The sequence below is a fragment of the Monodelphis domestica genome, chromosome 4 (genome assembly GCF_027887165.1).
Source record: "Monodelphis domestica isolate mMonDom1 chromosome 4, mMonDom1.pri, whole genome shotgun sequence".
Classification (NCBI taxonomy): Eukaryota; Metazoa; Chordata; class Mammalia; order Didelphimorphia; family Didelphidae; genus Monodelphis; species Monodelphis domestica.
In genome coordinates, this window is record NC_077230.1 from 90,663,862 (window position 1) to 90,684,846 (window position 20,985).

Below are 20,985 nucleotides of genomic sequence, written 5' to 3' on the forward strand. Positions count from 1 at the left end.
TCTGAATGTGGATAGTATTCCTTCTCATAAATCCTCCAAATTGTTCTGGATCATTGCATTGCTACTAATAGACAAGTCCATTACATTCGATTGTACCACAGAGTATCAGTCTCTCTGTACAATATTCTCCTGGTTCTGCTCCTTTCATTCTGCATCAATTCCTGGAGGTTGTTCAAGTTCCCATGGAATTCCTCCAGTTCATTGTTTCTTTGAGCACTATAGTATTCCATTACGAACAGATACCACAATTTGTTCAGCCATTCCCCAATTGGAGGGCACCCCCTCATTTTCTAATTTTTTGCCACCACAAAAAGTTCAGCTATGAATATTCTTGTACAAGTCTTTTTCCTTATTATCTCTTTGGGGTACAAACCCAGCAGTGCTATGGCTGGATCAAAGGGCAGACAGTCTTTTAGCACCCTTTGGGCAAAGTTCCAAATTGCCCTCCAGAATGGTTGGATCAATTCACAACTCCACCACCAATGCATTAATGTCCCAACTTTGCCACATCCCCTCCAACATTTATTAGTTTCTTTTGCTGTTATGTTAGCCAGTCTGCTAGGTGTGAGATGATAGCTCAGAGTTGTTTTGATTTGCATTTCTCTGATTATAAGAGATTTAGAACACTTTTTCATGTGCTTATTTATAGTTTAGATTTCTTTATCTGAAAATTATTTATTCATATCCCTTATCAATTGGGGAATGGCTTGATTTTTTTGTACAATTGATTTAGCTCTTTATAAATTTGAGTAATTAGACCCTTGTCAGAGGTTTTTGTTAAGAAGATTTTTTTCCCAATTTGTTTCTTCTCTTCTAATTTTGGTTGCATTGGTTTTGTTTGTACAAAACCTTTTTAATTTAATGTAATCAAAATTATTTATCTTACATTTTGTAATTTTTTCTAACTCTTGCTTGGTCTTAAATTCTTTCCTTTCCCAAAGATCTGACAAATATACTATTCTGTGTTCACCTAATTTACTTATAGTTTCCTTCTTTATATTCAAATCATTCCACCCATTCTGAGTTTATCTTGGTGTAGGGTGTGAGATGTTGATCTAAACCTAATCTCTCCCAAACTGTCTTCCAATTTTCCCAGCAGTTTTTGTAAAATAGTGGATTTCTGTTCTAAAAGCTGGGATCTTTGGGCTTGTTATAGATTGTCTTGCTGAGATCACTTACCCCAAGTCTATTCCACTTATTCTCCTTTCTGTCTCTTAGCAAGTACCATATTGTTTTGTTGACCACTGCTTTATAGTACAGTTTAAGATCTGGTACTGCTAGGCCATCTTCCTTCATATTTTTTTCATTATTTCCCTGGATATCCTTAATCTTTTGTTCTTCCAAATGAAGTTTGTGATGTTTGTTTGTTTTTTCCTAATTCAGTAAAAAAGTTTTTGGGTAGTTTGATGGGTATGGCACTAAATAAGTAAATTAATTTGGGTAGGACTGTCATTTTTATTATGTTAGCTTGTCCTACCCATGAGCAATTAATGTTTTTCCAATTATTTAGATCTAGTTTTAATTGTGTAGAGCAGTGGTTCTCAACCTGTGGGTCACGACCAAAACATAGGGGTTGCCTAAAGCCATTGGAAAATACATATTTCCGATGGCTTTAGCCACTGAGAAATCACGCTACTTTACAGCAAGGTCTCGGAAAGAACGGGGACTCTGCTGCCTGCACATTATACTAATATTAGTTACCTATCAGCAGCCCTCCCCCTATGAAGGGCGATGGATTTACCCTGTTGCCTGGAGACCGGACTCAAACAGAGACCCAGAGAGAGTACCTGGGTGCTAGCTCCGGAGGGGTTAAGAACGAGTCCTGGAGTGGATAACTCCTGGAACAGATAACGGAGCCAAGTAACCCCAGCAAAGTGAAGCCTCAGCTCGAGCTGGAGGGAGACAACAGGAAGAAGAAGGCAGCGTCTGATGACCCCCTCCCCAGGCAGGACTTACCTCCCGCCTCAGCACTCAGGCTGCCTCCTGCTGGATTAATATTTTTCAACATATAAATATTGTTTTTGTGATTAATCACTATGTTTAAATTATGTTTGATTTGTAGCAATGAGAATACATAATGCATATCAGGTATTTACATTCCAAATCATAACTGTAGCAAAATGACAGTTTTGAAGTCGCCACCAAAATAATTTTTTGGTTTGGGGTCGCTACAACATGAGGAACTGTATTGTGGGGTCACGGCATTAGAAAGGTTGAGAACCACTGGTGTAGAGTGTTTTGTAGTTGTGTTCAAATAGTTCCTGTGTTTGTCTTGGCAGTTTCCTAAGCATTTCATATTGTCTAGAGTGATTTTCTCTTTCTAATTCTTGCTGCTGAACTGGGTTGGACATATATAGGAATGCTGATGACTTATGCGGGTTTATTTTGTATCCTGCAACTTTGCTAAAGTTGTTGATTATTTCGAGTAACTTTTTCATTGATTCTCTAGGATTCTTTAAGTAGACCATCATGTCATCTGCAAAGAGTGATAGCTTAGTCTCCTTCTTGCCTATTTTGATGCCTTCAACTTCTTTTTCTTCTCTATTTGCTACTGCTAGTGTTTCTAGTACAATGTCAAATAGTAGAGGTGATAATGGGCATCCTTGTTTCACTCCTGATCTTATTGAGAAGACTTCTAGTTTATCCCCATTGCAGATGATGTTTGCTGATAGTTATATATACATATATATATATATATATATATATATATACTGTTTATTATTTTTAGTAGGGCCCTTCTATTCCTGTACTTTCTAGTGTTTTCAATAGGAACAAGTGTTGTATTTTGTCAAAGGCCTTTTCTGCATCTGTTGAGATAATCATGTGATTTTTTTTCGTTTGCTTGTTAATATGGTCAATTATATGGATGGTTTTCCTAATACACAAGGAGTTTAAGGATCTGCCCAGGGTAACAAGTCCAGTAATCCAAAACTCCAGCACACTTTCCATTGTACCACAGGAAAGGCACATGTTACCCACTTTAGCCCCAGAGTCACCAGTACATTGATAAGGTTGGATCATTCATCAGGATCACAGGGAACGTGCCTAGGGTTCTCCAAGGTTAGCCACTAGGATTAGACTGGCCCCAGCCTAAAGAATTTGCCCTTTCATGATCTGGGGATGTGATGACTGAAACACTGGTTCCCTCCTCTACCTCTGTTCTGGAGCTGAGCCCATAACCCCATTTCTTGGTGACAGCAGGGAGAAAGGTGACCAGTCAGAGAGGATCTTCCAGAGGGGCTCAATTCAATTTAGCTTTTACTAAGCCCATATGGTCTTAAACACTAAAGAGCTATGAGACTTTAGACTAAGCTGAAAGCTGGAGATACAAAGAAATTCAATAATCCTTGCCTTCAGGGAACTTACATTCTACCAGAGGGAATGAGCACATACAGAAACAAGTAAATACAAAATATTATGCAAAATAATTCCTATCTCAAAATGCTGGAAAACAAATGCTGGAAATTGTTTTTGCATGCAAATAGGGGGGGGAAAATTAAACATTACTGAAGAAAAAAACAAAAAAACCCAAACCCAAATAATTTTAAGGGTAGAGGGAAAAGTACCAACAATCGAGGGATGGGAATCAGGACTTGGCACTTGAGTCAAATCTTGAAAGGAGACAGTTGTTCATTTGCTTTTCAGTCACATCTGACTCGTCATAACCCCATTTGGGATTTTCTTGGCAAAGATACTGAAGTTATTTGTCATTTTTTTCCAGTTCATTTTACAGATGAGGACACTGAGGCAAATGGTAAAGTGACTTGCTCAGGGTCACACTGCCAGATTTGATTCAACTCTCTCCGAGTCCAAGCCCAGCATTCAATCCAAATTCTTCCAAATGTTCAATGTGAGGAAAGGGAACATTCTAGGCATCAAGGCCAGTTTTGTGCAAATGTATGAAGGCAGGAGGAAAGCTGTACTAGAAACAGCAAGCAAGCAAGCTTATTGGGAACACAAGAAGATGAGTAATATGAAAATAGTCTGGAAATACCAATTGGACTCACGCTGTAGGAAGCTTTAAATACCATGCTGAGGAGGTTGATTTTTTTATCTTAGTAGAAATGTGGAGTCATTGAAACTTCTTGAGCAGAGACATGGCATAGTCAGGCTTGTGCTTTAGAAGTATCAAGTTTGTTTTTGTTTTTCTCAAACCCTTAGTAACAACTTTAAGACAGAAATGCAGAGCTGTTCTGCCTTGAAATCATAATACAGTATTGATTCTAACACAGATAATAAGGGTTTTTAAAAAACCCTTAGAATGATTGGAGCTAAGCAGTTGAGGCTTAAGTGACTTGTCACATAGCTAGGATTTGAACCCTGGACCTTCATGACTCCAGGCTTGGCTCTCTATCTACTATGCCATTTAGCTTCCCCCTCCCCCAAAGTATCAGTTTGATAGCTGTGTGAAGAACAGATTGTTGGGAGGAGAGACCAAAGAAAGGGCGACCACTTAGGAGGCTGGTGTAGTAGCCCAAAGAAGAGGCAATTAAAACCTGAGATATGTGAATAGAGAGAAGGGGATGGATATTGTTCAGTGTGAGGAAGAAGATAAAGATTTTTTTTTTAAGTTTCAAGTTAATTTTTATTTTTAAATATTTTTCCATGCTTACATGATTCATTTTCTTTCCCTCCCCTCTTCCCTGTCCCCTGCCCCCTTCCAGAGCCAACAAGCAATTCCACTGGGTGGTACAAATGTTATCACTTGATACCTATTTCCATATTATTCATTTTTGGTATGGAGCAAGAAGATAAAGATTTTTGCCACATAAGTGCCAGGACTAGGTGAGAAACTGGATTACAGGCAAGAGTCCCATGTTCTTTGTCCTCTATGAGACATGGCTGAAAACTTACTTCTGGGAAGCAGAAAGGGCTCAATTTTGCTGATTGTACCATCGAGTTCAGTCGAGAGAAGGGGCCACAAGAGTTTTGGTGTGGAGGAATTCTTAGTTCAACCCTAGCATGGACCAAACTCAATAAGAATTTACTTTTCCCACTCTCAATAATACATGTCAGCAATCTTTAATAAAATAGACATAGAACACTACAAAGATAACCAACCTCTCCCAAAGTCAGACTTCCAGACTGGTTCGGCTTTCCTAGGAGAATATACCTCAGAGAAAGTCCTCAGATTGCCAGCATGTGTGAGCTAGAAAGATCATACCAAAAAGGTCATGTGTGGTGAGAGCATTTTGGCATGGGAATAGAAGATACTGTAGTCACTGCCTCCAGGAGACAAAGGAAAAAGGACCTTTGTATCCCCCTCCACTACGGCTCCTGCCCAGCGCCACAGGGAAAGCAAGTTCATGGAACAGTTAGAACTAGAAAAGATGATGATAGACTTTTTCCTTTCTTCCCTCCCCTTCATTGAAAGTTAGTCTCCTTATCTCATCTATGGAACAATGAGGGCTAGAAGAGACCATAAAAATTCTCTCTCTGTCTCTGTCTCTCTCTCTCTCTCTGTCTCTCATTTCGCTCTCTCGTTCTCTCATTTCTCTCTCTCTCTCGTCTCTCTCTCTCTTTCCTTCTCCCTTTCTCTCTCCTCTCTCTTTCTCTCTTACTCTCTTTCTCTCTCTCTCTCCTCTCTCTCTCTGCCTCTGTCTTTCTCTCTTTCCCTTCCTTCTTCCTTCCCTCTCTCTCCCCTCTCTGTCTCTCCCTCTCTGTTTCTTCTCTGTCTCCTCTCTCCCTCCCTCCTTGCCACTTCTTCAACCCCCTTAGGCAGCCTGATGACCCTTGGCAATTAGGGTGCTCACCTTACTGGTGATAGATTTAGTTAAATAGCTTTAGCCTCAATATAGCTCAGAATTCCTGAACTCAAGTAATCCACCAGCTCTGGTGGCATGGGCCACCATATTTGGCTTCTGCCACTTTATTTGACAAGGTGGGGAACTGAGACCCAGGGAGGGACTTACTCAAGATGGTATCAAAAGTTACTAGAGAAGCACTGGTTTGATTCTCCAACTCTCTATAACATGCTTCTTTTTCTTGGACTATCACTTTGGTTTTAGACATGAGCCCCCAAAAGAGATTTGTCAGCTTTGCACCAAGGTGCCTGATGGGATGCTGTTATCGACTAAAATAGCTGTGTTCAAAGGGTTTTTGGACTTGTAAGTAGTGCCTTTAATTATATTCATAGAATCATAGATTTAAACCGAAAGGGTTCTTTCGGAGTCTAGTCCCATTCTACAGATGAGAAAATCGAGGTATATAAAGGTTAAGGCATGATGTAACATAGCTAATAGGCATGTAGGTTAGGACATGAATCCAGGCATTCCTGACTTCAAGTCTAGTGCCCTATCCATTATTTGGAAGCATCTAATTCCCTACTGGGTATGGAGCCAGATGAAAATGTAATTGGGAAACAGTAATAATGAAATTTTTAAAAAATGGAGCATAGATAATATTAATTTATGGTTTTCTTACTCAATATTCAGCTTGCAGAATTACATTTTATTTGAGTTTGATACTACACTGCTTCTCTGGCAATAGATATTTATTGCATTCAATTGATTTTGAAGATATGAATGCCCAAAAGTCCTTGAAGAAAAATAGAGCTTGAGGCCCAAATTTTGTTAATTTTTAAATAAAATTAATTTGTTAAATTTGTTAAAATTATATTTGTTAATCTTTAGAAATTGTGTCCAAAGTTTGTTCTCTAAAACACACCCACATACTCACACACAAAAATCCCCAACACTTATTTTTAGGATCTAAAAACCTTAAAAATCCAAACACCATGTAGCAGGAATGCCCAGCAGAGGGCAGCATGACACTGAACATATTGGCACAGCTAATAAATACATCTGTAACTTATTACAAACAAAAGGGGCCAGTTGGAGCTCAATGGAATGTCAGACCTGGGGAAAGGGAGGGATATTGGTGGCCCTTTAGTATAATCCCCTCATTTTATAGATGTGGAAGATGAAGCCCAGAGAGAAACAAAGTGACATGCCCACAGTCCCATGGCTATAATTAATGTCAAAGCCAGGTCTAACCCATGCCAGGGCTCTTGGCTCTGGGTCCAGGGCTCCTTTCACCACCATCTTTACTTCTCAGCAGTGTCTGGCTTTAATTTTCAGCAGCTGGAGGGAAATTATGAGGGAATAATAGTGAAACATCAGTTGTCTATGAAAGATGTGTATCTTTTTTAAAGTTTCCTGGACACGATGGTGTTATAGAATGGGACATGCACTAGACTAGATGTCAGCACCAGGTTCCAGTCCCGACTTCTTAATAAAAACTAGCACTTATGTAGTGCTTTAATATTGGGAAATACTGTTTTGTTGTGCTTGTTTTTTATTAATATATCATCTTTTTAAAATAATTATTATAAATATTATCTCATTTGATCCTCACAACCACCTGGAGAGGTAGTTTACTATTATTATCCCTTGCTGTTTTTATAACAGGTAGAGATGAAATGACTTGCACAGGGTCACCCAACAAGGAAGTATCTGAACATGGACTTGAACTCCAGGCTTCCAGACTCCAGGTCCAACACTCTATCTTGCCTCCAGGGAATATAGTGAAAATTCCCTTTCTTTATGTTGCTTTGACTTCCCAGCATTTGACTAAGGAGAGTCTAGTAATAGTGAACCTATGGTACTGGTGCCAAGATGGCATGCAGAGCACTCTCTGTGGGCACACAATCACCCTCCCTTCCCAACTCCCTCCTCCCCCAAGTTCATTATTAGAAAGGCAAAGGGACTGGGACAGAGCTGCTCCCTCCCTCTCCCCAGAAGCCAATGGCAGCACACAGGGGGTAAGGTGGGCAGCTCACAGGTAGCAGAGCTGGAAGGATGCAGAGTGCTCAGGCCACTTCCCTCCCCGTCTCTACACTCACTGAAGACATTCCTCATATCACCCGCTCTTCTGCCCAGCAGCCCAGTGGGAGCTCTTCCTCCTTCCCCTGTGTGTGGGGAGGGGCCTGGCACTCTGTCTCCAAAAGGTTCACCATCATAGCCCTAGAGGCAGGATAAAGGAAAAGTCCAGCCAAATGTTTACTTGGTGAGGGAGAGTGTAATATCCATTGTTACAATTTCACCAAGACAGAGTTGTCAAACACTCACTTCTGACTGTGGGCTCAAATCAGATGAAAATGTAACTGAGAAATAGTTAACAAAATAAATAAAAGATACAAAAGAACATAGACAATATTACATTTTAAAATTAAACCAGCAAGTGGTACCTATTATGTACAGATTAGTGCCCTACAGTTTTCACTGTACTAAGAGGAGTCAGAATTCAACGTTTTTGAGATGATTTGAGAAATCTGGCCCAAAGTTGAGAAAATAAAAATATATGAGGATATGAAATTTTTTTCTTCTTTTTTTTAAACTCTTATTTTTCTGTCCTAGTGACATCTCTAGGATAGAAGGCAGGGGATAGGTAATGGGGTTTAAGTGACTTGCCCAGGGTCACAAAGCTAGGAAGTATCTGAGGCCAGATTTGAACCCAGGTCCTCCTTACTCCACACCTGGGTGCTCTATCCACTGTGCCAACTAGCTACCCCAAAGATATGAAATTTGAAATAGAAAACTCAGTAACTTTGAAAAGCATTCTGGGGGAAAGATTCAGAGCACAGTATTCCTAAAAAGAAACTGTAGAGTCTGAGAAAGAGGCCATCCACACATCGTAGCCGAAGCAAGAGAGTTTAAGAGGCCTGAGTTATGCTGCCTTGCGTATGTCACCTCTCATTTCTGGACCTGAGTTTCTTCAATAACGAAAACATACATATTACTGCCCATCACCGAGAGATGTTTTAAGTGACAGACCACAAGAGACAGTCGGACTCAGGGAGTTCTTCTTTGTTGTGTCATAAATTCCTTTGGCAGTGTTGTGATTAAAATGCTCTATCTTCATTTATAATTATTTATTAAATAATAGAAAGGGAGCAGAAAAAGCAAAGGCATCCTCCCCTGCCCCTTTCCTTAGGGCCCAGCTTGACCCCAGGGGAAAGCTGCTACTTGCTCCCTGAACTCCAATTTCTGCTCTTCCTGATGCCCCCTTCCCAGGCTATTTGATGAGCACACTCCCATCTCACCTAGATGCCAGGAGTCAGGAGACCCTTGGAAAGGGTGCTGTGCAAGCTTAAGAGGCTTGTTTACAGATAAACATAAAGCTTCTCTCCACCCTTATTCAGCAAGGGGGGCTCTGGGGAGTTTCAGTCTGAAAACACAACTTTTTTCCCTTTAAAATCCAAAGGTTTGTCTTGGGGTGCTGAGAAAGCCGTCTGGTACCGCCTAGGGATCTCAGTATCATGACTAAAGGAAATGCTACATTTCTGGTTAAGGTTAGTGAAAATAAAGATACAGTTTCCCCTCCATCTTTGCAAACTCCTAGAATCATTCCTGTCCCATCACCCTCACTCACCCCCTCCAATCTCTTGCAGTACAATTCCCAATCAACTGGTGTTAGTTAAGGGTCTACACTGGATGTTTGGTGATGAGGATCCAAAGGCCAAATACCAAACAGCTTCTGCCTTCAAGGACCTTACAGTCCAGTGGACTTGGGGGCAGAGGTGGCGAAGAGACGATTTCTCAGGTCCTTTCTGTGCTTTGACGGGGCATCAATACGGAAGGGCTCATAGGACTTCCTGGAGCCAAGGTGAGTAGGGAAGAGAAGGAAGGAGAGAGAAAATAATACACGCATCAAAGTGTTTTAACTGCATTTAATCCCAGGAAGGGAGCGAGCAATGGGCAAAAGGCGGATGCCATTTCTGTCTTGCTTGCAACATAACCCAGCCCACATAAGAGAAGAGCATGGAGGCCACAGAGCAGACCAGAGCGTGTTGGACTGTGCAGAGACTCCAGCGAGGCATTACCCTCATGAATCTCTCTCAGGACTTTCAATCCCATCTCAGAAAGTGACACACAAATCCAGTTTCTTTTTTGGTTTTCAGATTTAATCCCGAGAGAAATATCCTCTCCTTTTCATCATCAAAGTACCAAACGTGGAGGGGAAAGAGGAGGGTTTGAGTGTTCCATTTCTATTCTCTTGTGGAAGCCAAGAACCAAAGCATTTTTATCACCGGAACGGTTGGTTGCACAGTCACCAGGAAGGGAGGAGTCATCAGGGCAAAACCATAAATGCTCAGTAATTTTTTTAATATAAAAATGACCAACTCTAAGCCACCCCAAATTCTTGATTCCATTGTTGGCTATACTCACACACAATTGGGTCCAAACAACCTTCCCTTCTGCACTGGAAGGTACTATTTCCTTCTTTCAAGTCAGACCATTCTTTCTCAAGTTCAGGTCACTTAGCAAACAGGAAAAAGCAAAAGAGGTGCCAAGGCGCTCTAGCACCTTCTATCCCTTCCCCTCCTCCCCCCTTCATGTACCTCTTCTGGGCACAGGAAGGTCAGTGGCAAGTCTGGCCTGGCTCCGCCTGTGCAAAGGATGGCATAACCAGGTACCCCTTCCTACCCAGACAAAAGTCTTCTGGTCCAGGCCCACTTTAAAGGATTGTTCATCATTTCCTACTTAGGGAGCAGTAATACAGTCAAGCACTTGTCTATAACATTCCAGGCATGGAGATTTTTTCCAAAAAAAAAAAATTCCCCCCAATCCCTCTTCAGAAAACGACGACATCAGTCCACGGTGCCATTGTAGGATTTGTTGAGTTTGTTAAAGGTGAAATCCACAGTGTGGGTAGATATTGGCTTTCTGTAGAGAGGGTTGGACGCCTAGAAAAAGAATATAGAAAGGACAAGCATTAAGGAGATTCACCTCAATCTGAACCTCTACTAAGCTCACACTGAGGAGGGCTAGTTATTATGGCAATCTGATCAATAATTATTTCATTAGCTCTTACTATATGTTCAGTAGGGCCTGGATACAGTTCCCACCTTCAAAGAGTTTGAGGAGAGAGATCATTTTTAGAGAAAAAGATGGGGACTAGGCTTGTGATTTCACTGCTTTGGGGATGGATGTGACATAGCTAAGTAGATGAATAAGGCAAGGTCTGTATGTTGGTGTATGATGCCAAATCCAGGGCTTTCTCCACTAAAACACCTGGCTGTAGTCAATGTTTGCTCCACCAGATGCCCCACAATGATGGTACTTTATTGTCTCACTCAGTGTCAGCTTTCCATTTCTTCGTTTGTTACTGAGCCCTTCAGGTGGTCACCAACTTCTGATGGTTTTCAGTTTCAGGCTGTAAGTGCACAGAGTACCCCCCTCTGCCCCCCCATCCCTAATTACCATTTCATAGCGTGCCCTGGAACGTTCACTCTGGAACTTTGCAAACTCTCTTCGGTCATGTATGGTGACAAGCAGCTTCCAGATGGCAAGGAGGGCAATGCCAACAAGAAGAATGCTACCCACCACGGCCAACAGGATTGTCATAGCACTGGGTGCAGACCCACACTCTGGAGAGGAAAAGAATGGGAACTGTGGTTAAAGGAGGTGGGGGAGAGGTTCCTCTCCTCTCCTTGGGCTTCAGTCTCATCCTCTGGACCACGAGGAAAAAGAAGAAACTCTGCCCCACAAAGAGAAGAGTTTGAACAGAATGGATGAATCCAGGGACTCTCTGATCATGCCACTGATCCAAGGCTTTGAGAGCTAAACTTGGTGAGCAAATGAATAACATGGGAAAAACTGGGGTGCCTGACTGAGCGAGTTTCTGCTGCTCCTAATGGCCTTCACCTACAAACCAAGGAACACATATTAACACAAATTAAAAGGATTTCCCCAAGGCCACCTAGAAAGTCATGGTAAAGCTGAGAACAGAAATCAGGGCTTTGGTGGACCACAGTTTTGACTACCTTGTCTTCACTCTCCATCTCTGCCTGGCTTAAATCTGCCAAGACCTCAACCCAGTGAATGGGACTTCTTTGAACCACAAATGTTTGAAGGACAAAATGTATAGGTCAGAAGTTTTTTACAGCTACCTTCATCATGGCTTGAGTCAAGAGGACTGCAAGCTCTTAGTGTCGGGGTTTGGGGAACTCACTGACTCAACTTTTTTTGATAATTTTATTTTTTTTTTAATTTTTTATTTTTACTATTTCATTTTACTTTCTGAAAATGAGTAAGAATATTTTCTCACTCTCACCTTGCCAAATCAAAAAATGAAAAAACAAAACCCTTATTATAACTAATATTCATAGTCAAGCAAAACAAATTCCTACATGTCCAAATTTCTCATTCTGTATCTCAAGTCTATCACCTCGCTGTCCTGAGAGGGGCAGCATGTTTCATTATCAGTTTCCTGAAATTATAAGATTCTTTTCAGCATTCTTTTTTTTAAATTAATTTTAATTTTTATTCCGAATTTATCCAACACCAAATAGAAGGGGCATTTGCATAAACATACCAGAACAGACAAACACTTGGTATGTACTGCAAATTTCTTCATATACAATTTAATTTTCTTTAAAGTATACAAAAAAAAAATCATCCTATAGTTTCCAAAACTGTCCTTTGAATGGCAAACCTGCTTATCTTTCAAAGGTGCATAAAGGAAGCCCTGGAAAGCACAGCTAGCACCTCCCTGCTATGACCACTCATGGAGGTCTGGGGACAGATCATGGCTGCCCCCTTCAGCTCTCTCTGCAATAGAAAATGCCTGGTGAGCCTTGGCCCAGAGTAGGGGAAGTTTCAGTGTCACAGATTGGCTGCAGCCAGTTTGCAATGCTCTTCCTGTAGCCTACCGACCCAAAGGCCCAAGTCCTCTTGCCACTGGATGTGGTCACAAGGTTGGTGGCTTTCAAAAGGGATGATGCTGGAAAGCTTGTTGTTTCATTGGCCCTAAGTGAGAGGCACAAACAATGTGACTTTGATCTACTAAGGGGCCCAGAGAGTGACCAAAACTGTGGGTGGGTTCTGGGCAAGTACACTTACCCAAACTCAGCATGTCTTGCAATCCAGTCTGGGATGGAAGGCACAACATGGTCAGAAAATATTTCTCCATCAGAATTCCCCATCAACTCAGCCTGTCCAAATCATTCCATAACCCATCTCTGCTAAACCCAATATGTAAGTCTTTAAGCTTATTCAATAACCAATTTATTTATGTTTTTTGCTATAGGTGATATTGATTTTAAAAATAAATTGTTACCGTCATCAGCCTGGGAATTTCTCTAAGAATTCTCTCTCTCTCTCTCTCTCTCTCTCTCTCTCTCTCTCTCTCTCTCTCTCTCTCTCTCTCTCTCTCTCTCTCTCTCTCTCTCTCTCTCTCTCTCCCTCTGTCTCTCTCTCCCTCTGTCTCTCTCAGACTATATCTACAGGCTTCTCCCTCACTTCTTTTTCTTCTCTTTCTTTTTTAAACCCTTTACCTTCTGTCTTAGTATCAATTCTCAGCAGAAGAGTAGCAAGGGGTTGGGTTTTAACCATTGGGTTAAATGACTTGCCCAGTATCACACAGTTAGAAATTTGATTTGAATCCAGGACCTAACTACTCCAGTCCTGGCACTCTAGTACTGTGCTACCTCACTGCTCTTTTAATATAAATTCTCAAACTGCTTAGCAATAGGGGTTAAATGACTTGCCCAGGCTCACAGGGTTAAATCTTGAAATTGAATACCAGAACCTAGTTGTCTCTCTCCCATACTTCTCAGCAGAGGTGAGGGACTATGGGTGTGGAACACTGTATATATTGTCCATTTTTTTGATATGTTGGTTAGTTTTGCTGAACTTTTTCTTTCTTTTTCCTCTGATGGTATGAATTTCTGGAAGTGAGAAGAGTGGGGAATGTAGGTAAGCAGGTGCTTGCAATTTCACTTATATAGGGAATTCCCAAGTGAGAAAAAAATCCAATGTAGGTGGCAACAGATTTGTCCAGGATTACACAGCCAGTATGTGTCAGAGGAGGGAATTGAACCTGCTGTCCTTGGTTCCAAAGGCAGCTCTGTATCTATTATGCCATGCTGCTTCTCAAAAAACAAAAGCACCAACAAGAAATATACCCACAACCCAAAAGGTAGCAATAAAATTTCTTTTTAAAAAAATAAAGGGATCATCAGGAATACCTAGGTTCAAATTTGGGCTCAGATACTTCCTAGCTAAATGACCCTGGATGAGTCACTTAACCCCAATTGCCTAGTCCTTGCCCTTCTGTCTTAGAGGTGTTACTAAGACAGACAGTAAGGGTTTAAAAAGCTTATTTTTTAAGATAAAGGCATCATTTCTCCCTTTGAATATCCTTGGATAGAGTATAGAGTTGTGAACTCTATATGCAGGGGATCTTCAAACAAGGCTGTCATGGACAGCCTGGCCCCCTTCCCTGCTGTGTGGTGCTGGGGTGTGCTGCAGTCTTAGCCCTTGTTGGTCCTCTGTCTTAGAACTGATACTAAGACAGAAGAAGGTCTGGCTTTAAAAAATAAGTAGGGAGATGCCCGGAGATACAGTCTCTTGACCAAGTTCCCAGTCTGATGAGGGTACCAATATTAACAAAAAAAAGCAACATCACCTAAAGCAAAAACATCCAAATAAGTTTATTTTTGAATGAGTTGAAGCATTATTCCTATTAAAAATAAAATCAATATATATAGCGTGTTTAGCAGGGGTGGGTCAATGGTTCGGACAGTCTGAGCTGGTGGGGAATCCTGAGGGAGAAATCCATTTCTGCTCATACTGTGCTCCTCCATCCCAGGCTGGAGGAGTTGGGATAAAAGGTTAGTTATGTCCCCCTCATCTTTCAGGGACTCAGGGTGGGAGAGGCAGAAAAGAAAGGGTGGGCAGGAAGCAGAGCTAGTACAGAGGTGGCTTAAGTCTGTTTGTTAGGTGGGACCCCAAGTTTCTTCCTCAAATTCCTTAGTCCTTGGTGCACTAGATACTGACTATAAGCAGCCGCCAGTGACTTAGGGGGGGCCTTCTGTGGCCTTTCTGCCTGAGCTCCCCTAGTCTGAGATGACACCTACCTGGCTCCTTGAGGACCATAAGCTTGGACTTGCCACTGGGCAGCTCAGAGTAAGTGAACATCATGACACAGTCCTTGGCAGTTTTGTAGAAACACAGGACGGCTTCCTGGTCATCTTTCACTGGAAGAAAACCAAAGAGTTAAGGAGAGAAGAAATCATTCCTGAGCTGTGGCAGGATTGGCAACCTGCAAGGCTCAGCTTGGCACAGCAGCAGAGAAGGAATTGGCTAAACCAAACCCTGTGGCACTTGCACTCTATCCTGAAGATGGAAACAGACAGCTGCGGGGTTGGAGGGAGAAGAAGGAGGAGGAGGAAGAAGACAAGGAAGAGGAGGAGGAGGAAGAAGAGGAGGGGGGGTCCTGGAAAGATTATTTTTGGTCTCTATCATCCAAAGCTTTGGCCAAGGCTCTGGATTTCTCGTCCCTCTGGGGACTATGAATTCCTTTCCATGTCAAGGGCTTCCTGTGGGAACACATGGAACAAATTAGGTAACCTTCAAGCATCTGAGAAGTTTGTTGGTGATGTTGATATAGAAGGAACGATTAACACTTGAGGGGGGTGGGGGAGGATCGCAGATGGAGACCAAAAAGGGAAGAGGAAAGTCCTCAGTAAATACAGTAGTGAGGAAAATTAGTCTGTGAATATACTTCATCCTCTTCCGACCTGAAGAAAGGGTCTCTGCAAGAAGGTAGTCTTAAATATAAGGATATGGTCATTAGCAGGTGAGCTAAAATGGAAGTCAAGAAACTTGGGTTCCTGTATCAGTTCCAGCTTAACTTCATTGTAGCCTTGGATAAGACCCACTGCCTGTCTGGGCCCAAGTTTCTTATCGGTAAAATGAAATGGGGTTAAAGGCAGCTAGGTAGCACAGTGAATAGAGTGGATGCAGGACTGGAGTTGGGAGGACGTAGGTTCAAATTCAGACATTTCCTAGCTGTGTTACCTTGGGCAAGTCACTTAACTCCCATTGCCTAGCCCTTAACCACTCTTCTGCCTTGGAACCAATACACAGTATTAATTCCAAGATGGAAGGTAAGGGCTTAAGAAAAAAATAAAAAGAAGGGGTTGGACTAGATGACCTTTAAGGTCCCTTTCAGCTCCAAGACACTCCTACACAACTGACTTCTGGATAAGATCTTTCCGTGGAAAAAATAGAGGCAGTAAAATATTTTTTGGTTGTTTGTTTGATGGATATCAAAGAGGAAGAGACACACATTGACCCCAGCTGCTAAGCTCCAAAGACAGATGTCAGGATGCTGGCTGCTGAATGCTTCAATGGCTACTATTTAGGTCATTCCGGCTGAGTGGCTAAGCAGAGATGCCCGACCTTCCCTTCTCCTGAGTAGCAGGGTTTTCAGGGAGTGAGCATAAAAAGATTAGTCTGGTCTATGTTTGGAAAGTCCCCCTGCCCCCATCCTCCCTCCTGCTTAACTGCTGACCTAAGGGGATGTTATCAGAAGCTCGCTAGTGCATTCCACAGCTCAGCTAGGACATCGTTGGAAGGGTTATTTTCAGGAAGACAAGGAACCAGGGGACGGGAGAGGTGAAAATGAAGGAAGCACATGGGAAGTTAGAGGCTATAACTTTAAATAGACTTTTTAAGAAGGCAAAATTAAAAAAAAAAAACTTGAGAGGAATGCTGCTAACATGGAATGCTTCTGAGTTTTTCCCTCGGTTATTCCACTATTTAGAGAAACTTGGTCTTGGGGTCAGATAGATGAGTTGATTGTCAAATGAGAAGGTCTGGCCCATTTCAGTTGTGTGTGTGTGTGTGTGTGTGTGTGTGTGTGTGTGTGTGTGTGTTTGTATACATGGATCTATGTATACGTGTGGATATACGTATATGTATTTGTTATATATTCTATTAAAGATTTATTTACATATTTATACATGGTCATTTTGTTTTTTAAAAGTCTCAGTACTCAGACCTTTTGTGATTGGATTCATGTACATCAGCACCACGAGAATAAAAAACTAAGGGGCAGGAGAATAAGAAGAAAGGAGTGCAGCGAATTAGACAAGCATCTTCTTAGGGAAGCAAGAGATGGATACCTTTCAGAAACCCAGGGGAACAGTTGGGCAAACCACCATAAACCTCAGACACAATGTGAGAGAGATAGTTAGTGAGTCATGGGAAGATCCTCAGATTTAGGAGATTAACTCGCCTAATTCCACCATTTATCTAAAAAAAAAAAATAGTTCCTTATATATGGCTGATCCTCCCTCCCTTCCGTCTCCTCTTCCAGTTACAAGTGCCTTTTCTGATGTCTTTTGTACTCCTCAGAAGCAGGTCATTGCTATTTCCATTCCCACGTCCCTCTCTATTGGCCTCTGCATCATCTGTGACTTCATGAGATCATGGGATTCTGAGCTTTGCAGCTACACACCATCAAAGAGAATTTAAAAATAGGGGCTTTGGCAAGAGTCAGCAGCCTTGGATGACTGAAGGAGCTAGGCAGTTTCTCAAATGCAATCTGGACCTCAGCCTCTTAATCAATTCCGGGTTCTGTTTATTATCTATCTGTCATGCCCTGTCTAGGTTACATGCTGAGAGACCAATTCAATGGGTTGCCCATCCAACTGCATAATACAAGCAATTCATACGCACCATCCACTTTGTGTTTCTAAAGTATATGGTTTCGGCAATCTCTTGATGCTCTATAGACTATAGAAGGTATTCCAAAAATCTTGTGCTTTAATAGCTTAAAATGAGAAAAGATTTCTAGGAGCTATATTGGTTTAAAAACTGTTTTAAGACTTTTGGGACACTTTATATTTTGTTATTTAAAATAAAAACAATAACTAATATTTATATGGCAGTTTTGCTAAGCATTTTAAGCATATGTTCTCATTTGATCTTAACAACCCTATGAAGTGGGTTCTATCATTGTCGCCATTTTTAGATGAGGAAATTAAGGCTGGATGACATTAAGTGACATGCACTGCTATTTAAATGTCTGAAGGAGGATTTGAACTTAGTTCTTCCTGTCTCCTAAGTCTAGTACTCTAACCACTACGGACTTAAATTCCACCATGCCATACCACAATTTTGACGTCTGGGTTTTTGAAAGCTATGTCAGTGGAAAGGCTATGGACTGTGTGGATTCTCCAAAGATCAGCCTAATTAACTGGGCTAAATATTTCTATTATTGGCCCCTAGCTCATATCTGACCCATAGTGGAAGTTCCATAAACCCTAATAGATCTGATTGATTCATCACCTATATCATCTATTAATGTCTGAGTGTACTCATCTGGGAAGGGAAGACTCACCTACTAGTTAATGCTTCTTGAAGTAACAAAGTAGTATAGTTGTTAAAGTTTTATGTTTTCAATTCTTAATTAAATTGTCTTAATTATTTCATCTGCTATTCAATTTTTTTATTCATATGATTGCCCATCTACCAAAATAGTGCAAGATACACACACAGACAGATTGATAAACTCATTGGGCCACCCATCAAATTGCAAATATTTACAGACTGAATTCCCCAATTTCACCTAGGTTGTAAGAGCAGTGACCACTCAGGCGCTGAACTGGATCAGCAGAGAAGCTTTACCTTGCTCCATTTTTCTTTCTCCTTTAAAAAAAAAACAACCCTTACTTTTAATCTTATTTATCTTAGAATCAATACCATGTATTGGTTTGAAGGCAGAAGAGGGGTAAGGGCTAGGCAATTAAGGTTAAGTGACTTGTCCTTGGTCACACAGCTAGGAAGTGTCTGAGGTCAGATTTGAACCCAGGACCTTCCATCTCTAGGCCTAGCTCTCTATCCACTGAGCCACTTAACTGTTTTCTTAATATAAATTCTAGGACTGCTAGGCAATAGGGGTTAAGTGACTTGCCAAGGATCACACTCTTAAGCTACTGAATTGTTATATAAAATTATTTAAACTGAAAACCAGAACCGTAGCCTTGATCATCTTTCTTCCCTTACATATTTGGAGGGAGTGTGAGGAAATGCTTAGTGGAGTAGTTTGAGCCAGCAAATATGCATTGCATTTCTAACACATTTGAACTAGACCGAAGCTGTCATATCACAATGTATTCTAATCTTTCCTGAGCTGAACTAGGGTTTCAGTCTAAGTTCTGGTCCCTAGAAAGAAGGACTTTTCTCAGAGCTTGAGGGACAGAGAGCAGTTTGATTAAAAACCCCTATCTCTTTTCCTTACTGGAAAATAAACTAGCTTTCTACATGACACTGTCCAGGTACGGAAGGAAATCCTAACCTATCTTCAACAGAGCAGCATGATAATATGTGAAGAAGGAATGAGCTGAGGGAAGCCCTAAACTGTCTTCTATGACAGTGTAATGGATAATGATCACGATCAAGATGCATTTATGAGCACCTACCAAGTGTGCTGAGAACTTTTACAAATATTATTTTGCTGGATCCCCGCAGCAACCCTAGGAAACAGGTGCTATTGCATTCCCCATTTTATAGTTGAGAAAATAGAGGCAAACAGCAGTCAAGTGACTTGTCCAAGGTGGTGCATCTATTAAGTGTCTAAGTCTGAATTTGAACTAAGGTCTTCCCAACTCCAGACCAAATTTCTAGTGACAATGAAAGGGTCCTGGAGAGCCCAAACATCTAGGTAGGATCAAAGAACAGTGAGTAAAAAAGGAGAGAATATGAAATTTCTAGAGAAGGGGTCGACAAGATTGGAGTTATTCTGGGATGCTGTGGAACCTAGATAGTAAATACTGTAAGGATAAAGGATAGGGAAAATGCACAGATTGTCCTTAAGAGGAAAGGAGGAGAATTTAGACACAAACCCTGGGAGAAGATTCTGGAAGGAGAAGTTTGTGGAGAGGAGGATCTTGGGAGTTATGGAGTATAATGGTCACTCCTGAACTGGCTTCTCTCTGAGCTAGAAAGGAGGACATTTGCTCTATCATCTCCTGGGAACCCACTAGTCTTGTGGAAAGATTAGGAAGTTTCTGGGTTTGGAGAACTGCCTTGGAGGAAATCTGTCTTTCCCTGAAGTGCTCAGACCAATCTGGCTGAGGTAACGTGGTTAAGGTAAACCCAAGGGTTTTTCACCTGGGACTTTGGGTTTACCTGGGAAGCCAATCCCATGCCTGGAAAGGACTCAGTTCATCTGTGAGACAATCTATACTATTTAGGTTAAGTAAGATGTCAGATGGTTTTGGATTTAGATAGCTCAGGGAGCTGGTAGGAAGGGCTTGAGGAGACAAGAAGGGCAACACAACATGGGGGTGTAGAAAGGTGGGAGAAGCTAGAGCCATATAGATTTAGGACCTCATCTACCATTTCCTTAATCCTCAATAAACCTTGTTTTTATATTCTCAAGGGGTTGGGCTTTACTGGCCCTGGATAAGTCCCTAGTTGGGTTTTTTCTATCACCAACCCATCTAGGTCATTCCCAGTAAATCTATCTCCTTTTGGAGGTAGATTTCCTTTTCAATGCCTTAGGGAAAACACAAGTATATTGGGGGATAGAAATGGAATTTAGAATTGAATACAAATTTCATGGGTAACTACGGAGAGGAGGACCTCATCGGGAAGATATAGAAGTCTGGTAACTGCATGAAGGCTTAAGTAACTAGGGTACCACTTAACTGGAAAAAGCTAGCCTTGAGGTCCATTCTATCTGCATATAAATCCTTCATCCCTGTACATGGGATCACAGTAGCCTACAGCTAGAGCTAGTAGACATCCTCAGAGACCATCTAGTCCATTTTACAGAGGAAGAAATTGAGACCCAGGGACTTGTCCAAGGTGATATTGGTACTTAATGTCCAAGGAAGGACAGTACTTTATGCATGTAGACCTGTAGACATGAGAATCTATAAGAATCTAGAGCAACAGAACAGAAAAGACCCAAGCGATCACCTAGTCTTTTTTATAGATGAGGAAATGGACCCAGAGGGAATGTGACATACTGGGGCAGAAAGAAGGGGTCCTTCTCCAGCTAATTTTACAGATGAGGAAACTGAGGCAAACAGGGGTAAATGATTTGCCCAAGGGCACAAAGCTAATAAATGTCTGAGGCTGGATATGAACTCAGGTCTTCCTGACTCCAGGTCTGGCCCTCTCCATTGTGCTACCTACCTGCCATACCCAAGATTGCAAAGTGAGTGAGTGGCAGAACTGAGAC

General features: G+C 41.5%; 1 protein-coding gene across 1 annotated transcript in view; it reads right to left on the reverse strand.

The window, feature by feature from the left end:
- Positions 1-9,655: 9,655 nt before the first annotated feature.
- Positions 9,656-20,985, reverse strand: part of ITGB5 (integrin subunit beta 5) — a 197,869-nt gene continuing 186,539 nt past the window's right edge. Inside the window, exons 13-15 of the mRNA XM_007493818.3 lie at positions 14,864-14,983; positions 11,205-11,371; positions 9,656-10,687 (exon numbers count right to left, since the gene is read on the reverse strand). Of these exons, the coding sequence (XP_007493880.2) occupies positions 10,592-10,687; positions 11,205-11,371; positions 14,864-14,983 (383 nt within the window). The 3' untranslated portion in view covers positions 9,656-10,591. The remainder of the gene's footprint in view (positions 10,688-11,204; positions 11,372-14,863; positions 14,984-20,985) is intronic.